The 23244-nt window shown below is 35.7% G+C and overlaps 1 protein-coding gene across 6 annotated transcripts in view; it reads left to right on the top strand.

The window, feature by feature from the left end:
- The window catches only part of LOC126830338 (mitoguardin), a 138479-nt gene that overhangs the window by 100922 nt on the left and 14313 nt on the right, over positions 1 to 23244 (top strand). For all 6 annotated transcript variants that reach the window (XM_050560726.1, XM_050560721.1, XM_050560756.2 and 3 more), the window contains 2 exons: positions 22304 to 22438; positions 22663 to 22716. In XM_050560726.1, the coding sequence (XP_050416683.1) occupies positions 22304 to 22438; positions 22663 to 22716 (189 nt within the window). The remainder of the gene's footprint in view (positions 1 to 22303; positions 22439 to 22662; positions 22717 to 23244) is intronic.

Raw genomic sequence — 23244 nt, 5'->3', positions numbered from 1 at the left:
CACTTTCAGTCATCGAAATCATAACTTGTTTTGGAATAAATAAATGAAATCAGTTTACATAAGTACTGTTGAGAATTAATTGTCTCTGCTCAGAGTATTCTCATGTTATGATAGTTTATTATGTTGTTATTGTATGTGATTTGTCACCTTTTACAATGACAATATTTAAATCTAATATGATTCGTATGACAATATTTTGATCATTAAAGGGAGATTACTCGACACATCAGGGATGTGACTACTACTACAATTAACGGGCGGCACCAATATTGTAAAGAAAGATAATCTTAATTGGTAAAAGCGTTTTTATTTGTTGCTTTTAACCTCATAAATTGAATAAATTATTTTGACTCGCGTCAAACAGACCTCGTATCATAGACATCTAAATATAACGTTTGTTTTCGACGAAATATATTACTATATAGAGTTATCTGATATTTAGACTCTTTTTAACTGGTCACATCAGTGCGATGTAACTAGCATGACTGGTTAAACTAGCCTACAGCACCGTTATTGTTTAAAAATAGCACTAGCAGATGACTATTTTTATACGCCCACATTTTCATGTGGACGTATATTGTCGTCGCCCCTGTCCGTCCGTCCGTCCACAATTGTTTGTGAACAGTCTACAGGTCACAATTTTTATCTGATTTCAACAAAACTTGAAATATAGGTTTATCAGCCTAAGATCTCGGTTCCTTTCGATATTGGCATGTATCGGACTGTAACTTCATGGATTATGGCCCCTGATTGTACGAAAAATCACGTTTTTAGCTTGTGAACACTGTAGAGGTCACAATTTTTATCTGATTTGGTTTAAACCTGAAATGTATGCTTATAACCCAAAGATCTTGGTTCTTTTCGATATTCGCACATATCAGAACGTAACTTCCTGAATTATGGCCCCTGATTGTACAAAAAATCGCGTTTTTAGCTTGTGGACCCTATAGAGGTCATAATTTTTATCCGATTTAAAAAACCGTATTATTATATCACCGTTACACCCCAAGGACGACTGAGTTCGAATTTCGTGAAAATCGGACCAAAACTGACAGACAAAATGGCCGCCATTCGTTCTCAAATAGCGTAAAAATATGGTATATCAAGGTTGTGGACCATGGGTTCCACGTCGGCCGTATATGCTGGTTGAGACCTACGGCTATGGAAAATGACCGTTCCTAGATCTGACCTAACGGTCATTTTGCACACCGGAAAGAGAGTCTTTTTTTCCAAAACCCAATTTTCAAACATGGCTACGATCGACCTCCACTATGTAACTATACAAGAATGCACAGGTATAGAAGTCAATCTCGTGATTGGTGTTATAGAGTTGTATAAATACAATAGTCGTCAACAGATTATACTGAGTGTTGTGTTGATAATTAATGATGAGTGTCTGGTAGAGAACAATAACAGTTAATTGATAAGTGGGAATCTAATCAACGGCGTGAAGCGGTCCATTGTTAATCATTCACGTATTGTCCACGTGTCAGAAGGATTTTCAACATCAAAGCCGTTTACCGCTATTACGGTCAGGCACGATGTAAACGAGGTTATTATGAGCTTCGAAAAAAGGCAATTGATATAAAATACTGCTCTTCGCATCCAACCAACTGTCATATAAAATAAAAACAGCATAGAAATTACGGAAGTCCTCAAGAACGTACATGTACGTGTTGGGAGAAAAATGCATTTATAAATTTTTATAGCGGTATTATGGCCTTGTGGAAATTGTAGAAATAAAATCTAGAGAATAGTTAACTTGCTTACCAAAAAATTAAGAAAATTACGTATTCCAGTTCTATTGTGCAGCGATATTGATAATTCCACGTGTAGAAAATATGTCGTGTATATACGGTTACTCTTACACACAACGATATTCTAGGGGGCGCTAGTGTCGTTAGCTGGGAAGTTAGTTATCCGTTAGTCATTTAGTTATACATTATTAGGATTTACGTCACAATTCTGCGACCCGTAATTCCGTAAGAGATTATCTTAAAACCAATAAATGTGAGATATATGCCGTGGATAATTATATATTTTTCTTCATATCGGGGGATCACGTGGCTAGCTCGCTAGCTCGCTAGCCTGGAGGTCGGGTGTTCGATCCCTGCATTGGCCGAGAAAGTTCATCCAGATTTTCCAGCGTGGTTCTCCCTTGTCAGTGATGCAGGACGGAGGGGCTGACAAGGAAAGCTGGAGGTCCCGTGTACACATTGGCGTGCACGTAAATGATCCCTTGGCAGTTGGAATTCGATATAAGAGTAAGCCGTAGTGCCGCTGTCCGGGCAAAATTTCCCTCATAGCACACTGTATGGCATATGCCTGTCTTCATTAGCCCAGGTTAGGAGCAGAACAGGAGAACGTTAAACTCCATTTCATTTCATTTCATTTCATCTTCATATTGAAGTTATTGTGTTACAACTCAAAATTATCCAGGTCAGTGTATTTACTATGGAGCACGTGGTAATTATGTGTGAGCTACTGAAATGGTTTTTCTATGGCCAATGCAACTATTTCGTTATTTAAGTAGCCAAAATGGAATATTTAATTAATTAATAAATAATTATCATAAGCCTTACTAATATTTCATTTTTAAGTCAAATATATTTTTTTTTGTGTACCACTTCCCAAATCATGGTGACAAAGTGGTATAGACACGTGAATTCACAATACCATACCATGAATAAAAAAGCATGAAATATGAATTTACTTTGAAAAGTTTTCGTGCGTTATCAAAAATGACCGGTAGTGACAATTTTGAAGTGGAAGCCCTGTTGTGGACCCTATAGAGGTCACAATTTTTATTCAATTTTGTTCAAAATTGAAATGTAAGTTTATAACACAAAGATCTCTGTTCCTTACAATATTCGCGCATATCAGACCGTAACTTCCTGAATTATGACCCCTGATTGTACGAAAAATCGCGTTTTTAGCTTGTGGACCCTATAGAGGTCATAATTTTTATCTGATTTAAAAAAACGTTTATTATATCACCGTTAAACGCTAAGGATGGCTGAGTTCGAATTTCGTGAAAATCGGCCCAAACCTGACTGACAAAATGGCCGCCGTTCGTTCTCAAATAGCGTAAAAAATATGGTATATCAAGGTTGTGGACCCTATAGAGGTCACAATTTTTATCCGATTTTGTTGAAACTTGAAATGTAAGGTTATAACCCAAAGATCTCAGGTCCTTTCGATATTCGCGCATATCGGACCGTAACTTCCTGAATTATGGCCCCTGATTGTACGAAAAATCACGTTTTTAGCTTGTGGACTCTCTAGAGGTCATAATTTTTATCCGATTTAAAAAATCGTATTATTACACCCTAAGGACGACTGACTTCGAATTTTGTGAAATTGACAGACAAAATGGCCGCCCTTCATTCTCAAATAACGTAAAAATATGGTATATCAAGGTTGTAGACCCTATAGAGGTCACAATTTTTATCTGATTTTGTTGAAACTTGAAAAGTAAGTTTATAACCCAAAGATCTCAGGTCCTTTCGATATTCGCGCATATCGGACCGTAACCTTCTGAATTATGGCCCCTGATTGTACGAAAAATCACGTTTTTAGCTTGTGGACTCTCTAGAGGTCATAATTTTTATCCGATTTAAAAAATCGTATTATTACACCCTATGGACGACTGACTTCGAATTTTGTGAAATTCAGCCCAAAATTGACAGACAAAATGGCCGCCCTTCATTCTCAAATAGCGTAAAAATATGGTATATCAAGGTTGTAGACCCTATAGAGGTCACAATTTTTATCTGATTTTGTTGAAACTTGAAAAGTAAGTTTATAACCCAAAGATATCAGTTCCTTTCGATATTCGCGCATATCGGACCGTAACTTCCTGAATTATGGCACCTGATTGTACGAAAAATCACGATTTTTGATTGTGACCCCTATAGAGGGTCAAAATTTTTATCCGATTTAACAAAAAACGTTTTATTATATTGCCGTTACACCCTAAGGACGACTGAGTTCGAATTTCGTGAAAATCGGCCCAAAACTGACAGACAAAATGGCCGCCCCTCGTACTCAAGTAGCGTAAAAATATGGTATATGAAGGTTGTGGACACTATAGAGGTCACAATTTTTATCCAATTTTGTTGAAACTTGAAATGTAAGTTTATAACCCAAAGATCTCGGTTCCTTTCGATAATCGCGCATATCGGACCGTATAGAGGTCACAATTTTTATCCGATTTTGTTGAAACTTGAAATGTAAGTTTATAACCCAAAGATCTCGGTTCCTTTCGATATTTGCGCATATCGAATTTCCTGAATTATGGCCCTTGATTGTAAGAAAAATCACTTTCTTTTTAGCTTGTTCTCTATCCATCTCTCGAAAATGTGGGCGTATCCTGCCTGGCAGCCGCTGGTTGCTATTTAAACTATTTTTATAGATTTGTGCAATTCTATAATTCGTATCCACGTAAATTCCGCCAAGTATAAGTATCATGGTACCAAACTTGCGTTTTAAATGAATACTTTGCCGTTGAGGTGTTGAATTCCAATTATAAAATATCCTTAATACTGTAATTTGATTATCGAAAGACGATTTCACACATGTGCATGACATTATATTACATGAACTTCGTGCGGCGAACATGTGACGCCCCCTGGAATTCCTGTCACGTCTTTATTTACGCTAAAAATTATATTATATTAATTTATATGATATATTTTCCCGACCTAATTATTTGATTTGATCATATTTTCCAGTAAATTATTCAAAGCCGTTATTTTTGGAAATTGTTTTGAACTTTTAAAATGATTAAATAAACCAGTCAACGAGCCGTGTGCATCTCCATTCCATTCACCAGCATGTGTCGTTACGGTAGAATTAGGTCAGATGACTTGGGGGAAAACGTGTTTTATTTATTTAGATATAAATACTTCATAATGCTATAAACTAGTGACAAACAGGTGAAAACATGCGTAGATGGTCAGTGTGAAATTAATAATTGTTACAAAATTGGCTGCTAGTGCTACCTGACTTCCAACCATCTGAGTAGGCGTACGACTGAACGAATGCCGACTTGTGTTTTCGATAGAAAAATACAGTCACGAGAACTGAGGAAAGAAACAAAACAATAATTAATAAATTCCTATTTTTGATTATGCCGTGGATTACGCAGGTATACAACGGTGGTTTCAGTGTCAACATTGGCAAATTGCCGTCGTCATATTCTTAAATAAATTACCACGGCTAAAGATGCCGCCCGTAGTTCTTATTTATTTTCTACGGTAATTTCACTAAATACTACGATGCGGTGCTGTCGTGAATTTTGACCCCTGGACTCGTGAGATTGCGCATTTTCGATCTAAATAAAAACCGATAATTTTCTGCCGAAGATTATCGCCCGGCATGAATATTTTTCTGGGCACATCCCTACATTTGTGTAGAAAATCTTGTAACTCGTCAAATTTGAGATGTTTTAAAACAGTGATGTGTAGAACCTATTTGTAATTCATCAAATTAAACCTCTTTTATCAGCATTTCAGTCCTAATTTTACTTACAATATTATTTGACCAAATCCATACACCGGAATTCACTTTGAAGATATCAGAATTCGCCCGTAAAATCTTCCTATATACTTATATTTTCCATTAATATTGAAGGGTTGATGACATCTTTGTCATGCTAAAAGAAGAAGAAGATGCGTTCGTCCTCCTGAATCACCTCAACAACCAACATCCAAGAATGAAGTTTACAATTGAAAATGAAACCAACAGCAGCCTCCCATTTCTTGATGTACTGGTAAGAAGAGAGAACGCCAATATCACCACCTCAGTGTACCGAAAACCAACACATACAGATCAGTATATCCACTACCAATCTAATCACCCCATCAGCACTAAAGCAGGCATTATCACCACTTTAACCAAAAGAGCCAAGAATATTTGTGACCCTGAATCCCTTACCGCAGAAATTCAACACTTGAAAAAAGTATTCACCCAGCACAACAGATACCCAGAACAAATGGTCAACAAGCTCATCAATGCCACACTTGCCGACCTACCAAAACCTGATAAACCCCAAAACGATAAACCTCCAATTAGAATCTTCATACCTTTCCACGGCAACATCTCTCACCAAATCAGAAGATTATTGAAAAGGGAAGCAGATATTGAAACCACTTTCTTGAAGGGCGCAACAACCAAAGACATAGCAAAAGCGAATGGAAAGTTAAACCCCATCAACTGCAGTTGCCAGCAAAATTACATTGGAGAATCTAAAAGACCATTAGATATCCGACTGAAAGAACACATGTCAAAAGCCCCCACCAACCAATCTGCAGTTGCTGAACATCTGAATGACAACCCACGACACCGTGTCGATTGGACCAAAGTTAAAACGTTGGCTGTGAACCACCACAGCAAAAGAATCAGAAGAATACATGAGGCGATCAATATCAGAAGACATGAACCGAAACTGAATCGAGACCCAGGCGTCTATATCCCCAGAGCATATGACCGCATTATCAAATTGTAACACAGTCCCCCTAAGTAATTCCCCATGCAAACCATATTTAACTACTGGCATTTTCCAATATCGAATTCATTGTATATTCCATACCCACAACCCTCACATTTTATAATCCTCTGTTAACAATATGTAAAATTTGTATGTTTCACTTATTTTCTATAATTTATTTAGCTATTCACAGTATTTTATGTTATGTTATACCTCTCATATTTATAATTATAAAAAAGGTTTCATCATAGGGCCTTCTGCTTAATTTATCATTATTTATTTATATTTTATTCAACCCTTTGATATATATTCACCTCGTAAATACATATATGCAACTTATTACTTAACTTTAAAACATAACCGTAAAATTCTATATTTCTTAACTGTTATAATCAATGTAAACATTATGGTTTCGATATAATTCTATAAACCCCCAGTTTGATCTTCTTGTATGTTTATTTAGTAATCTTAGTATATACTGGTTTCAGTTATGGTACACTGTGTATGGTTTCAATATTTGTTAATCTTGGTTAATCCCCTGTTTCATCTTTTAATTGTACAATAAGCCAACTCTAATATATACGATTATGCACCTTTGTTACATCAATAGCTTGTTATAGCTAATCATGCTCACTCACCTTGCATTCCATTGGATAGTTCGCACTGATGTTTGTATTTATATTCATATCTTTCTCATTTTTTATCTATTTGTATATATGCTTGATAACGACTTGTGAAACCTTGTTGAAACGTCGCAGTGAAATAAACCATAGTAATTGTTATCCATAAAAGTGTGTTTTTGATAATATTGAATTACTTTAAAACACATAAAATTACCGGAATTCACATTGAAAACATATAAACACCCGAGTTCACTTTCAACATATCAGAATTCGCACTGAAGACCTTCGTATTTACTAATATTTTACATTAATAATAAATTACTTTAAATCAAGGGGATTCACTTTGAAAACGTATAAACATCGGAATTCACTTTCAACATATCGGAAATCGCACTTAATACCTTCGTATTTACTAATATTTTATATAAATAAATTACTTTTAAACACTGAAAATTTTACATTAATAATAAATTACTTTAAATGAAGGGGATTCACTTTGAAAACATATAAACATCGGAATTCACTTTCAACATATCGGAAATCGCACTTAAGACCTTCGTATTTACTAATATTTTATATAAATAAATTACTTTTAAACACTGAAAACCACTGGAATTCACATTGAAAACATATAAACATCGGAATTCGCTTTAAAAATATCGCAATTCGCACTTACTAATATTTAACACTAATAGTAAATTACTTTAAAACACCGGAATTCACTTACAAAAATATCTAAATTCGCACTTAAGACCTTCGTACTTACTAATATTTTACACTAGTAATAAATTACTTTCAAACACCGGAATTCACATACAAAATATCTGAATTTGCACTTAAGACCTTCGTATTTACTAATATTTTACACTAGTAATAAATTACTTTCAAACACCGGAATTCACATACAAAATATCTGAATTTGCAATATTTTACATTAATGATAAATTACTTTAAAACACCGGAATTCACTTTGAGAAAATTGCAATTCGCCCCAAGACAATCGCATTTACTTATATTTTGCATTAATATTAATACTAGAATGTATCTGCTGTAAAACGACATTTCCAGATGGTCAACTCGGGGAAATACAATATGATAAGAACACAGCAGTAATCCATGTAAAATGTCAAATCAAACATTTCTCGAATGTGTAGCAAAAAGTTTGCAGTGTAGATGAGCTAAGTTTATTCGAAAATTAACTTAGTAATAATAAGCCAATCAAATAAAGTCTCATCAATAATGATTTGGATGTTTTCAAATCCGTTGTAGCATGAAGCAGTCCAGATTAAATAAAGTGTAAAATGTAATTGTAAGTTGTCTTGTGCCACTAACAAGACGCAAAAACACAGGGGTCACACAATTTCGGCTCAATGATTTTTCCTAAAATCAACACTGACTTGTTTAGTAGTTATTTTAATAATTAATTTGCTTGGGATATGAAGTTCAGATTTATGTTTTACCTGTTTGTTGACAGGGCCCTTTTGTTGATTGTCTCTAATCATACCACATTGTTGTTGTTGAAATCTGTAATAAACAACAACAATCACATTACACACAAAATGCTGACATGGGAACGCCCGTCTGTGGGCTACTCCCGGGCATAAAATGATATAAATGGTTTGATCGCATTTACTAACACATTACAATTACAATACATTAATTACAATACATTACAACGAATTGCAACGAAAGTATACATTAGTTTCTTGTCAACAAAAATCACATACACGAGTTATCTCCGTTAACCTCTGATTTGGGCACAAAGCAGCGAGGCTTCTTAGATTCAACTAAATTGTTATTTTGTGTTTCCCCAGTCAACATTTTTGGAGTTATTGGGTGTTATGTTGAAGTTACTGGGTAATTTGACGCAAATTGTTATTTTGTGTTATTTTCGAGTTAGGCTTATTGGGTAATTCGACACGCCCTACGTTATTTTAATCATGATGCATATACAGTGCACTCTGTCACATCCGACCTCTGATCACTCCAGCACTCTGTTACATCCGACACCATTTTCATGTCCCAATTTATTTCCTTATTACTTCAGCCAAAAAATCTCTGGGTAATTCGACCTCTGTACGTTCCGGTTTACGACATCAATCGGCCGTCCCGTCATACGATTTCCATTGAATCGACACCATATAATCCAGCCTTCAATCGGTTGGAAACATTCGTTGCGCATGCCGATTGAACCTGAATAACCTATAAGTTTGGTCACCCTACGGATCTCTTCGAACTGTGTGACGACAACCTGGGATCCTCGAGTCACAGTCCAGAACGTCCTGAATTGACAGAATTGCAATCGAGTGACTCAGAATTCAGTCCTGTCACAGTTCTGTCAGTCCTGACGACGGAGGTGGTGTGAGTAGAATTGTGATGTAATTAAACATGACGAACAGGTTTCGGCTGCATGGTTGGATGAGATATTTATATAACCAGTCTACGCATGCGTTGTAGCCCGAAGTACCCATTTTCACTTAATTGTCACTATTTTGGGATTGAGAGAATTCAATTCTGGAACGTTCAATCGAGTACGCCTATTATCAATGAACACGTGATAGCAAAGACAAGAGTGCGATCAACTGAAGACGGCGAAGAAGATAAATTATCATTTTTAAAGGGAATAACATTCTGGTGATTTGAAGTTCTATGTAGGAAGCTACATTATAATAATACTTCCGGTTGGATGAGATATTTATATATCCAGTCTACGCATGCATTGTAGCCCGAAGTACCCATTTTCACTTGATTGTCACTATTTTAGGATTGAGAGAATTCAATTCCGGAACGTTCAATCGAGTACGCTCATTATCAATGAACACGTGATAGCAAAGACAAGAGTGCGATCAACTGAAGACGGTGAAGAAGATAAATTAACGACCTATTTAAAATGCCTACGCATGTTAAATGAAATAAAAATTATTGTAATAAAATTTTGAATGTACAGAAAGGTTTATCATTTTTAAAGGGAATAACATTCTGGTGATTCAAAGTTCTATGTTCGAAGCTACATTATAATAATACTTCCGGTTTTCGAAGTTAGAATATTTACGGTTTTAAGAAAACTGGGTATTCTGACACTCTGCGTAATCTGACATATTGTAACGATCCTGTACGATGTCGGATGTGACAGAGTGCACTGTATTTGAAATGAATTCCGGTAGTCTTTCCAAAAAAATACACCCACAGCGCCTTCATCTGGTATGTGGAGAGATCAAAATAGTAATTTGTTATATTATAATGTATTATGCATTTAAAATAAATTTCTTTTGTGGGTGGAATCGGGGGTTTTCGAAGTGAATTCCGGTGATTGTAAATGAATTCCGGTGATTAATCTACCCGATTCACTTACCGACTTGAAATTCATGTCAATAATATTTCTGAATAAATTACTCTATTTGTTTTTTTTTCCATGGATATAAGTTGATACGGTACCATGCATCATGGTATTTGTGACTGGCCACAGCTAAATAAGTCGAAATGTGCACGAATCAATAATGAGATAAGTGAAAATATTGTTCTTGATCGAAATTGAGATTTTCACAAAAATGAGTCTATAAATATACTATCTATAGACACAAAAGATCAAAATAGCAATAAAACATTTTAAAACACCTGTATTTGAACATTTTATAAGAGTACCGTATTCTTAAATCTGTCCTATTTCTTAAAATTCTCAGCGAAATTAGTTATTTTTCTTCTCAGCGGGACGACCGGTCATTCCTCTTGCATAATAATTGGCATCATTGTAAAGCGGAGCATCTCTAGTTTACAAATATGATAAAAATATTGTCGATGAATTGATTTTGAACGGATACAATCGAGTTTTAAAACCACCCAAAAATATAAATAAACTCCGCCTGTTGCCATGCTGTCTACACAACTCGCTTGCTGATTGGCTCAGACACTGCATGCAAGAGATTAGCGATAAATATTTGGTTTTGGCGATAATGTTTTTGGGTACCTACATGCGATTCACTCTGATAAGTGGCAGAAAAAAAAATTAATTCTTATCGTATATAGATTGCCGTTGAGTGTTAATCGAAACCACATGGCTGATTATGTAAATTAATCGACAAGCGGGTGTGTGTCAATGAGTAATACTATTACTAATCAACTGTCACGGGTCAATGATAAAGCCGTCGACAACTCATTATTTACTCTGAATAATTAATCCAAGTGGTGATTATTTGATATCTCATATCATCTTTAAAAAAATAATCTATAGGCTTTAAATGGAAATAAACAAAATGGCCAATAATTTTCTTTTCGAAGAGAGTTTTATTGATAGCTGAATTCCGTTCACCGTTTCTTCTTCATACGGCATGCAAAGTAAGGAATGCATCTGGGATATTATTGTTTAAAATTCTCTTATCACCATAGGTCGAAAAAATGAGAACCACCAACGAGCCGATTTTCGACGATTCTCGAGTTTGCCATTGAGTATCCTCTGAATAATGTTGATATTTAAATCAAAGCCAAAATGCACAAAAGTGAACTTAAGCATTTCTTGACTATGAAATTGACATTTCTATATGGACTCATATTTTGATAACGTTACGGTACCTGAAAATAATAATAGACCTATCGTACACGCAAAATCTTATTTTAATTGACATGTTAATTGAACACGTGTACAGCTGTGGTGGCTTCTTTGATGATTATCCAATCAACAATCTTAATCTCCTGACCACTAGCTGGCACTAAGGTGCTAATTGAGTTAATCTCACCAAAGTTATAATATACACAACAGACTACTAATGTATAGATTGTTCTTCAGTATAACACTTTTATGTGAATATTATGCCATATGTGTTGTGGATGTTTCGTTACGAAAGGAGTGCATTTATTACGATTTTCGTCATCAGCACGCTTGAAAAATGAAATGAAATGGGGTTTAACGTCCTACTGTTCTGGTCCTAAACTTTGCTAATGAAGATTGGCGTACACCATACAGTGTGCTTTGAGGGAAATTTTGCCCCGGGCATCGGCGCTACGGCCTACTCTTATATCGAATTCCAACTGCGAGCCAGCGTCTTACCCACTTAGCCAAGTGCTCCCCCAGCAGCCTTGAAATCCTAAATAAAAAACATATTAAACGACAAAATAGCAAATAAATTGCGGAAATAGTCGGATCAAATTTTTACTACGATTTTCGGCTTCAGCACCCCTGAAAACCCATGGAAAGATATATTCAATGACAAAACAGCAGATAAATGGCCTGGTTGCTATGGGTTTTTGTTTTGGAACATACCAAGTCTTTGACTTGCTTTTTTTCAAAACTTACTTTTGTGAGTTGGGTAGCTTCTAATGGACACAGCTCAGTCAATTTTTGCCCAATTCAAACAAACTATACATCAAATTGAAGGTAATGAGTTGGAACATGTGAAAATAACAATAACTCAATTTTCAAAATTTCCTCATTGTGACTCAGTATGCTATAGGGGGTCACATTTCTTCATAACACACAGTTTGTAGGGTTTTTTTTCTATCATGTAACTTGCAAATGTTTTTATTCATTCGTCCATGATAGACACACAGCACAGTGATCAGGTGACAACCATGATTGAAATGGTTTTAAAATTAAAATTCCATACAACTGCCATAGCTTTCAGTAATAATAACAACAATATTTTAAAAAGTAAGCCTCTATCAGTATGTGTACAAAATAAAAATTCACAACGGTAAACTCTATTTAAAACTAAAACTAGCATTGCTGGTTTATTGACCTAATTTCAACTGGTGTCATCGGGGATTCGGCATTGGAGCTTCATAATATATACTCTTCAAAAATAGTAGGGGATATTCAGAAACAATACAAAACTGCGGAAATGCACTGCTTTTTTTTATTAGAGGTAACCAGTGTATGTTAATAACAGGCCAATTGCCTACACATGAACATAAACAGTTCATATGGGCGTCTTATCTGACGGCCCTATTTCACTCGCAAAGAGATACACCGTCAAAAGTGAAAATGAACGTTTTTGATTTTTGTCTTAATAATGAATAATTGCTCAACCAATCCTCAGACATTCAGCAATTCGTCATGGCATGATCCTAATCAACCGTCCAATCACGACTTGGGGCAATCTGACCCACTCCTCTTGCAGTCCCACAGCCAATTCTTGCAGTGTTGTTGGTTGACGTTGACGAACACTCTAAAGCAAAGATATGCTAAACAGTAAATCTTATGCAAAAACCTATAAGAAAGCAAACATGGATAGATAAACCAGCATGCGGCAGTTTTCATCAACCCTTCTTTGACGTGGCAAATTTGACAATGAAGCCCCTTCCACGTGTATGATCAGTAGTTACACGATCAACGGATCTAAGTTGATTGGCTTGAAATTGATAGTTCTATCGTCCGTGATTTGTTGCCGTTGTTTTGTTGTTTTTGGGTTGTTTTTTTTAGTGATTAGTAGTTACACTTTTTGATGTTTTAATAATTAACTATTTTGTACATTGAATATTGGCCTTTATATGATTGGGATTTCTCTGTATCATTGTTATTTTAATTTGTACTTCTTATTAAATTTTTTACAACTTCACAATATAGCCTATCTGTTTTATTACTCATTAGGAGTGTCAGGTCATGTGACTTTAGCGTGAAATCTAACAGCCAGTGGCTGAAGTATATTCCGCTTCAATCTACGATTCTGAATTACTATTTTTAATATTTTATTTAAATGTATTAAATATAAAATGTATTGTGTTGTAATAGTTTAATATCAATCTCAATATCTGCAAAGATATTATCGAAATGTAAGCAAATTTACCGTTTATATATGGGAGAGGCTCGTGGGAAAATATCGCTCTGACGTCACGCTACCAGAGATTTTCGGCGCTATTGCACTTTCATACCTCTACCAGTTCCCGTGGTCGTAGGCACTTGAAATTTTCAGAGTATGTTAAGGGGGACTAGCAATGACCACACACCAAATTTCAGCCAACCTTTTAATTTCTAACGAACTTCATCCGTTTGACGCCATTTGCTTTGTTTACTATTGAGACACGATAACAAGACAATAAACTATAACACATACTTATGGAAGAACAATTACTGATTTATTAGGGCGACGTTTCGAAGAGTATTCTCTCAACGTTTTCAAGCAAGTACAGTAACAAATGTGTAGAGCAATTATATATAGACAAGCAATAACAACAATTCAGAAACCATGCATGACAACAACAAGATCAAAGGAATAAAAAACAACATGATCAAAGGCAATATACATAATTATGAAGGATTAGTGAGACCACTGATAGGTAACTATAGGGGTAAATAGTTTTAATTAGATAACCAATCATGACAAATGAGAAACCATACATGATGTGATTGCCTAGGTGAGGGTACATCAAGGGAATAATAAAGGACTGATAATAGGGGTAACCATACCATTAAACCAAACAAAAGGGAAACCATACATATTACGAAAACATCAGAGAAGTAGTAAGCTACATAGGGATTAAATGGTTAAGCCATATTTGTCTTGTCTGCGATATCACTTATGTGGAAGCAGACCTTAAACACCAAGAACGAACGAAAAGCCATATTTAGGTGAATTACAAATTATTAGTATTAAAATGCACACAACAGAGCACAACTAGCATGCTCTTAAGTAAGAGTGTAATGATAGTCCTACACTCTTCCTTCCGACAGACTCACACAAACATTTATGCCTAGGATAAGTACAAGAGACACTTAACTGTTAACTAAGGATAATTACATAAATGACGATGAATAAGTGGGATATAATGGTAAATTATAAATATTGAAAAGCCACACCACAGTCCTATCCACAGGCTCCTAAGTAATTATGTCCTACACACTCCTTCCCATTAGACACACACTTATTAAAATTAGTTCTACAAATGGATAACGAGAATTAACAAGTAATACACATGAAACGTGAACTGAGTAAACTTAAGCACGTATGGAAGTCTAGGCATGTACACATCAGTTAAGGATTAGTTCATCATAGGCTCTTGGGAGGAATATTCCTGTGTCGCGATTGAGGTCTGGTTTCGATCTCCGGATATGTATTGCTTGCATGATTTTCCGTGTCTTTTTGTTGTGTTGGTTGAGTGCTAGGGTCTTAGACGACTGGATTTTGTGGCCTGGATTGGACTGGAGGTGCTGGGCAACTGTTGATTCTGCCGTGGGGGACCTTGAGTGATGCTGGGCGAGTCTTTTAGGTAGGGGTTGTCGAGTTTCACCAATGTATGTCATATCACACGAACACACAACTTCATAGACACATCCTTTAGGTGGCAGTGGAATGGTGGGTTGCAGTTTACCATTCGCTTTCAGGTGGTCTTTAAGCGTGCGTCCTTTGGAAAAAATGACTTGGATGCCTGTCGTTGCGAGTAGCCTTCGGATGTGGTACGATAACGTTCCTTGAAATGGGATGGTTATCCGTATAGGTGGTTTATCTGGCTTAGGCTGTTCAGCAACGGTATTCTTTTTTGTTTCTTTTATGGTATTCTTGACTAACTGGGGCGGATATCCGTTCAAATTAGAGAGTATGCTTTCTATATGGGTGAGTTCACTGGGGAGGGAGTTGTCGTCGCATATATTGATGGCTCGACGGGCTAGGGTAGTTATGGTTGACTTTTTGACACTATGTGGGTGGTTCGAATGATAATGGATATAAAGGCACATAGAAATGTGATTTCAGTGTCTACCCCACATTTTCGGGTCAAAGTCGTAGGTCAAGGTCATGTTGCAGAAAACTGAACTCAAACTTTTCAAAGTCATTAGAAATTTTCTAAATTATCACCCCTTAATAAAATTAAGGATCAAAGATTTAAAAAAAAATGGCCAAAATATAGGTCAGATTGCCTTGAAATTTTCTTTTCTGTACTAGCTAAGACAGTACTGATGTGTACACAAAATATGGAGTTTGTCGAGCCAACCAGAAGTGCCACCATCTCAAAACGTGAAAAATCCATAAGGCTTTTGCAATATTTTACTTACAGATATAAGAGTTAAATTTTCTGAATCCTTGAAGGAAAGCCTTAAAATCTATCGGATTAGAATTTTGATTTAGGTCAACTGATGGATGCCATTTTGAATTGAAAATGAAAATTAGTGAAAAATCCACATTAATGGGCTTAAAAACATACACAATTGGTCGTGCAGGGTTCCCGCGGTCCTTGAAAATCCTTGAATATCCTTAAATTTAAAATTTCATTTTCAAGGTCTTGAATATCCTTGAATTTCGCCGAAATAGGAAAATATCCTTGAATTTCAGTTGAGATCCTTAATTTTGTTTCAAATGTCTTGAATTCCTTTTAAATATGAGATTATAACGATAGTTGGTAATGTTTTGGTTATTTTTATAAGATGAAAAATTGTAACTTTAGGCTAAAAAATGTCCTTGAAAATCCTTGAATTTGACGTATATTTATCCTTGAATATCCTTGAAAAAATGTTTGACGAAGCCGCGGGAACCCTGTCGTGGCTTAGAGAATCTGTCTCCTATTACCAAAATTAATACATTTCAGGATAGCCTGGTTCATGGTCGAATGTTTGGTATTTGAATATTTCAAAAATTCCAATTTCGCCTTTGATGTTTTCCGTGCCGACAAGGTTGTTTTCGATTTTAGCTGGTTTTCACTTCGCACATGCGCTACGCTGGAACCAAAGGTACCATGAGTACCAAATTCCGGCGAGGAACTTTTCACGTTGGTACCTAGGTACCCTCAAAATTTCAAGGTGATACCTGCATTCGTTCAAGTCGTTTGTTCTTGGCACGGCTCCAGGTCACCTGCCGTTCGTTTTTTTTTCTAAGTCAATTTACGGCTTCCATAAGGGGAAAAAAGTGGAATTTTGCCCAGGCACCGATTGTCCGAAAACCATGAAATTTGGACACAATACGCCAATTGCCACCCTGGACTCTGTGCTTTACCCCCATTTTGATCCCATTAAAAAAAAAAGAGTTTTAGCAAAAAAAACGATTTTCGGAATTTAATATTCGTTTTAATTAATTTTGAAATTGCTATGTACAAAGAGATTTTATCGCCTTTTCCGTATGTGATAGGTATTAGTACTATACACATTATCCTTAAAAGACAATTTTTTAAAATGATCGCAACGATGTATCGACACTAGAAACCAAAATCGCCTATTTTGACCTTATTTGTAGTGTTGAAAATCGGATCGAGATTTGTGATCCGAATACTTTTGTTTGCTATCCGAATACTATTCGTCGGATAATTCGGAAACGTGAAATTCTTGAACAAAATCACATCAAAAGTTCATATACTCATCATTTCTTACTTATTTCAATGTTTATGAGTGTCTGTGTATGCCGAGTATGAAATCTTACTTTCGATTTGCAAATTGTTTGAGCCGCGAAGAAAAAAAACGTGCCTACCTTTAGCCGCAATTATTAAGACTATCCATGATATCCAAAAAAATCAACGAGGTGAATAAATTTGTGTATAACTACTCCTGTAATCTGCGGCCCTCCCACTTATCATTTTTGCTCAATCAACACGAATGAAAAAGGTAAATAAAAACATCTAACATTTATTCCGCCCAGGTCGTTTGCCTCATTCTGATAATCTACTGCTATTGAACCAATCAGTATAAGTGAGAATATACATGACCTAGGTCGTTACGAATAAATTACATTGCGGGAAGTCTAAAGACAGTGTTAATTTGTATCCCGTAAACTCAAGAAGTAGCTTCTATCTAGCGTAAACCAACGCGAGGAATGAATGAATATTTTTTTATTTAGACTACTGTTTTCGTCGCACTGCATTAATATTTATGATGAAAGCTGCGTACGTGATCAATAACATTGGTGAAAATTTCAAAGTAATCAGATGTAAAAATGGCTAAATATAGGGCATGGCCATATGGTTAGCGCATGCACGTTGTAATAAGGTATGCCATAAACCCCATTTACATGACGGCACGGCACAGTTCGTTTTTTTGTAGTGTGGATGGGTCAAACATAACATAAGCGTGCCGTGCCTGGTATCATGCCAATCTGACCCACTGAAGTGAGGTTGTCTCGGCAAGGTACCAATTTCTGTCTTAACACACTGCATATGCACATCTTCATTAGTAATTATGATATCTATTATTGTATGCCCAATTTAGACTACAGTGCACTCTGTCACATCGTACGGGATCGTTACAATATGTCGGATTACGCAGAGTGTCGGAATACCCAGTTTTCTCAAACCCGGAAAAATTGGAACTTATAATGTAGCTTCGAAAATAAAACTTCGAATCACCAGAAGGTTATTCCCTTTAAAAGTGATAAACCTTTCTGTACATTCAAACATTCAAAATTATATTACATTAATTTTTATTTCATTTAACATGCGTAGGCATTTTGAATAGGTCAAGTCTGTCGTTAATTTATCTTCTTCGCCGTCTTAAGTTGATCGCACTCTTGTCTTTGCTATCACGTGTTCATTGATAATTGGGCTTATTTGATTGAACGTTCTGGAATTGAATTCTCTCAATCCGAAAAATATTGACAATCGAGTGAAAATGGGTACTTGGGGCTACAACGCATGCGTCGACTGGATATATAAATATCTCATCCAACCATGCAGCCGAAACCTGTTCGTCGTGTTTAATTACGTCACAATTATTCTACTCACACCACCTCCGTTGTCGGGACTAACAGAACTGTGACAGGACTGACTTCCGCGTCACTCGATTGCAATTCTGTCAATTTGGGACGTTCCGGACTGTGAATCGAGCATCGTCACACGGTTCGAAGACATCTGTAGGGTGACCAAACTTATAGATTATTGATGTTTCCAACAGGTGCGAGGAATATTTTTACGACTGAATTCGGGGGAAAATTCGTGAATATTCTTGAGTATTTGTCACAACTGTCGTACAAGAGATTAAAATTATCAAAGTAATCAACATAGACCCACGGTAGCGAGTTTTAATCTCACAGATAATTGATTGGTGATTGCTTGTTAATCTTTCGTGGTTTCACACCCATCCAGTTTTAATCTCACGGATAATTGATCGGTAAGTGTTTGCTTCACACCCACCGATTGAAGGCCGGATTATACGGTGTCGATTCAATGGAAATCGTATGATGGGACGGCGGATTGATGTCGTAATCCGGAACGTACAGAGGTCGAATTACCCAGAGATTTTTTGGCTGAAGTAATAAGGAAATAAATCCGGACATGAAAATAGTGTCGGATGTAACAGAGTGCCGGAGTGATCAGAGGTCGAATGTGACAGAGTGCACTGTACAGTTGGCCGATCTTTTTCAAATTTAGTGTGAAGCATTGTGGTCATGAGGACTTAACCTACGTTCTACAAACTTCTGTTTTGGATTTAACTTGCTTTCCAGAAGAAGCCACGGTGGCTCAGTGATTAAAATAATGGCTAACTAACGAGGGGGTCGATTCTGGTGTTAGTTAAGAATGTCCCCCTTGTTAGTGGTGTAGGACAGAGGACCTGGCAAAGACAGCGTTTAGTCCTTCAAATAGGACAGAAAATCAAGATCTTGTGCTCATGTTGGATGTGCACATTAAAGAACACTTTATGTGTGTCTGTGTGTCACCTACAGGCCACAATTTTTAACAGATCCTCTTGAAAATTTGCATACCTATTCCTTATAGCCTAAGGAGTATCCCTATTGTTTGTTTTGTTGAATGCCCAATCTAAAAGGTCACACCCATTTTTTTCTTTTTGTGTCTGTGCCTACAGGTTGAAATTCTTAATGGATCGTCTTTGAACATGGAATATGTATTCCTTGTAGCCTAAGGATGGCAACTATTGATTTTGGTGCATGTCCCAAAGCCAAGGGGCAGAACCACACTCAATTTCTGTGTTTATTGTATAGAAACTGCAATTGTGAATGGATCATTTTGGAACTTGACATATTATTATGTATTCTGTATAGCCTAAGGGTGGCAACTATTGATTTTGGTGCATGTCCTGTCCCCCAGGGGCAGAGACACGCCCACTTTTGGGGTTAGGGCATGAAGGCCACAATTCTGAATAGATTGTCTTGGAACTTAGTATACTTATTCCTTATACTTATACTTATTCCACACCAAATCAGACTTCAATTCTGAATGGATCATCTTGGAACTTGGCATATTTATTCCTTATACCGTAAGGATATTAGCAACTATCTATTTCGGTGCATGGCCCGACCCCTAGCGGTGGTGCCACACCCACTTTTTTTGTTAATGCTTTGTCTGTAAATATTATACAGGTTACAATTATTAATAGATTTTTTTCAAGTTGCCTAAAAGAATGCTTAAAATTTAGAATATGGTTAAATTAAATGAATTCCTTTAAATAATCCAGACATGTTTGAAAACCCATTTTAGATTATGGTTAGATAAAAAGCTAGCTATCAAAAACTAACAGTAACTTAATTATATAGTATCCTGACATTAAACTGACATTTGTTTTACGTTATACAACCAATATTAGGTTTTTGTTAGAAAACTTATGTTAGATTTATGTTAGAAAACTAATGTTAGATTTATGTTAGAAAACTAATGTTAGATTTTTTGTTAGAAAACTAACGTTAAATTAACGATTGAAATTATGACATAAAACTAACATTAGAAAACTAACCATAAACTAACAGTTAGAAAATTGACGTAAAATTTACATTACATTAATGTGAGAATAATAACCAATAATACATACATGTATGTCCTTATTATGTCTGAATTCCGACTATTTATCAATTGTTAGAATGTGCACACACTGCTATGGTTATTTAATCAAGAAGCATTCAAAGCGAAAAAAAAATGGTTAGATAACCGTCATAAAATTTACATTAGATTTACGTCAATTTCTGATGTAAAAGTAACCATAACCATTATGACGTAAAAGTAACGTAAATTTAACCGCAAAATTTTACCATTATTGGACGCTAACCAAAATCTAACCATAATGATGTAAACTTTACGTAAATCTAACAATCAATGTTAACTAGGAGGTCACAATTATTAACTGTTCGAATATATCACTGTTACACCGTAATGTTATGTTGGTTGAGTTCGAATTTTGTGAAAATCAGATGAAAACTGCCAAAATAGCCGCCCCTGTAAGCAAAAAGTGTAAACATCTGGTATATCAAGGTTGTGGACCCTCTGGAGGTCACAATTTTGATCCAATTTTGATGAAACTTGAAATGCATGTTTATAATCCAAAGATCTTGGTTGCTGTAGATATTCGCGCATATCTGATCATACCTTCCTGAATTATGGCCCTTGATATTACGAGAAATCGCTTTTTATACACCCACAGTGTTTATGGCCATATGACGGAGAAGCCTATTGATTTTCAGCGATTTCCGATAATTACTGCCAGAGTTATGGCCCTTGATCACTTTGAAAAATCTTGTGACGCTCTAGAGGCTAAAGTTATCATCCGATTGACTTCAGATTGATACATAGAGTTTAAGATCTTGAAACGAACAAATAAATTTTTATGGCTTGAACAGCTAAATCCATATATTAAAAGTTTTGTATACTAAGCGTTAGCATGGAGCAGAACTTTATAAAAACCAAACAAATTCTAATGGTTTTAAAATAATTACTTCATGAGTTGTTACTCTTAATCAGATTTTAGTGTATTATAAATGTTTCATTACCGAAAAAAGTAAAAATATGCAACAACACTTGTTGACTGCCCTGACGATTTAGCTGTTGTGGGCGTATGTTTTGTTGCCTGGCAACCTATCTTTGTTTAGCTTGTTCTCTATCCATCTCTTGTAAAATGTGGGCGTATCCTGTCTGGCAGCCAATGGTTTTTACCAATCGACTTGAATGAACTTCAAGCGGCTAAAGCCGACAAAAAACAGCCGATTAAGATCCCAGTATATAACCAAAGAAAACTCAGTTCATATGGACAATACACTGACTTGAATACACGTACTTTGTGTATTTATTAATTTAAATTTTATGATGCCTGTTTATGTCATGCAAACATGCTGTTGAATGGGGTTGGAAAATATGGATAATGAGCTTTGTGGTAAAAAATTCAAAACGGTATTCGATCATGTGTGCAGCAGAAATTAATTGGCTTATAAAGTCCAATTTTTGTCTCATCAATATCCTTATGTAACTAAAGAAAGATCAGTTGTACTACATTTAATTACATCTCATTCAACTGACTCTAATTTGAAGAGGAAAAAGACACGTTACATATTTAGATATTGTATTTTAGGTAAAACTGATGACATATTATGATATTGTGTTGGATTTTATTATGATGGATGCATTTGATGATCTAGAAGGTCCGCCATCTACAGTAACGGCTGTCGTGCAGAATCGATGGCTTTCAAACGGGTTTAAAGAAACAGTAAGTTTTAATTATAACATTCCAAAATATTAGTAGATATTTTCTTCAGATAAGGTGTAAATTCTGTGTGATATTCATTTTTATTTACTGGCAGGTTTTATGTTGATATGTTTTGTTAAAAAATAAATTGTAGCAGGTTTTATGATGATTTGTTTTGTTTTGTGACTGGTTCTATGATGTAATGTGTTATATTAGTTTATGATGATGTATTATGTTGTTTTTAGGCTTTATCTACAGCTATATGGTCAGTTTTAAAAGCCAAAAGAAGAATGTTGAAGGTAAACTTGTATATTATATTTACAGTAACACCATTAAAGCTGTGAAATGGTTTGAAGAAATCTTCTCGCTGGCAGTTCAACTGTGTGAATAAACACCCTAGAAGTTATAATGTTTGGGAAGGGGCTAAGGGGATCCGGCCATGGCTTTCTGGGCTGTCAAAATATCGGATATGTGTGATTATCAAAAGGAACTAAGATCTTTGTGATAAAAACATATATATTTAAAGTTTCATCCAAATCGGATAAAAACTGTGGCCTCTAGATGGCCAACAACCTTGATACACCATATTTTTACATCGGATATTAACTTTGGCCTCTAGAGCATCCACAAGATTTTTTGAAGTGATCAAGGGCCATAACTCTGGCATTAATTATCGGAAATTGCTGAAAATCAATAGGCTTCTTCGTCTCATGGGATTAAACACTGTATATGAATTTAAAGTCAATCGGACGACAATAAAAATCATAAAAGTTTTTGGGAAAAAATCGGACGTTCACGATCATCGTAGGGAAGGGGCGTAACTGGTG

This window comes from Patella vulgata, chromosome 1 (assembly GCF_932274485.2).
Source record: "Patella vulgata chromosome 1, xgPatVulg1.2, whole genome shotgun sequence".
NCBI classification, from domain to species: domain Eukaryota; kingdom Metazoa; phylum Mollusca; class Gastropoda; family Patellidae; genus Patella; species Patella vulgata.
The sequence above is the reverse complement of the archived record's forward strand: the minus strand, read 5'-3'. Positions and strand labels throughout refer to the sequence as shown.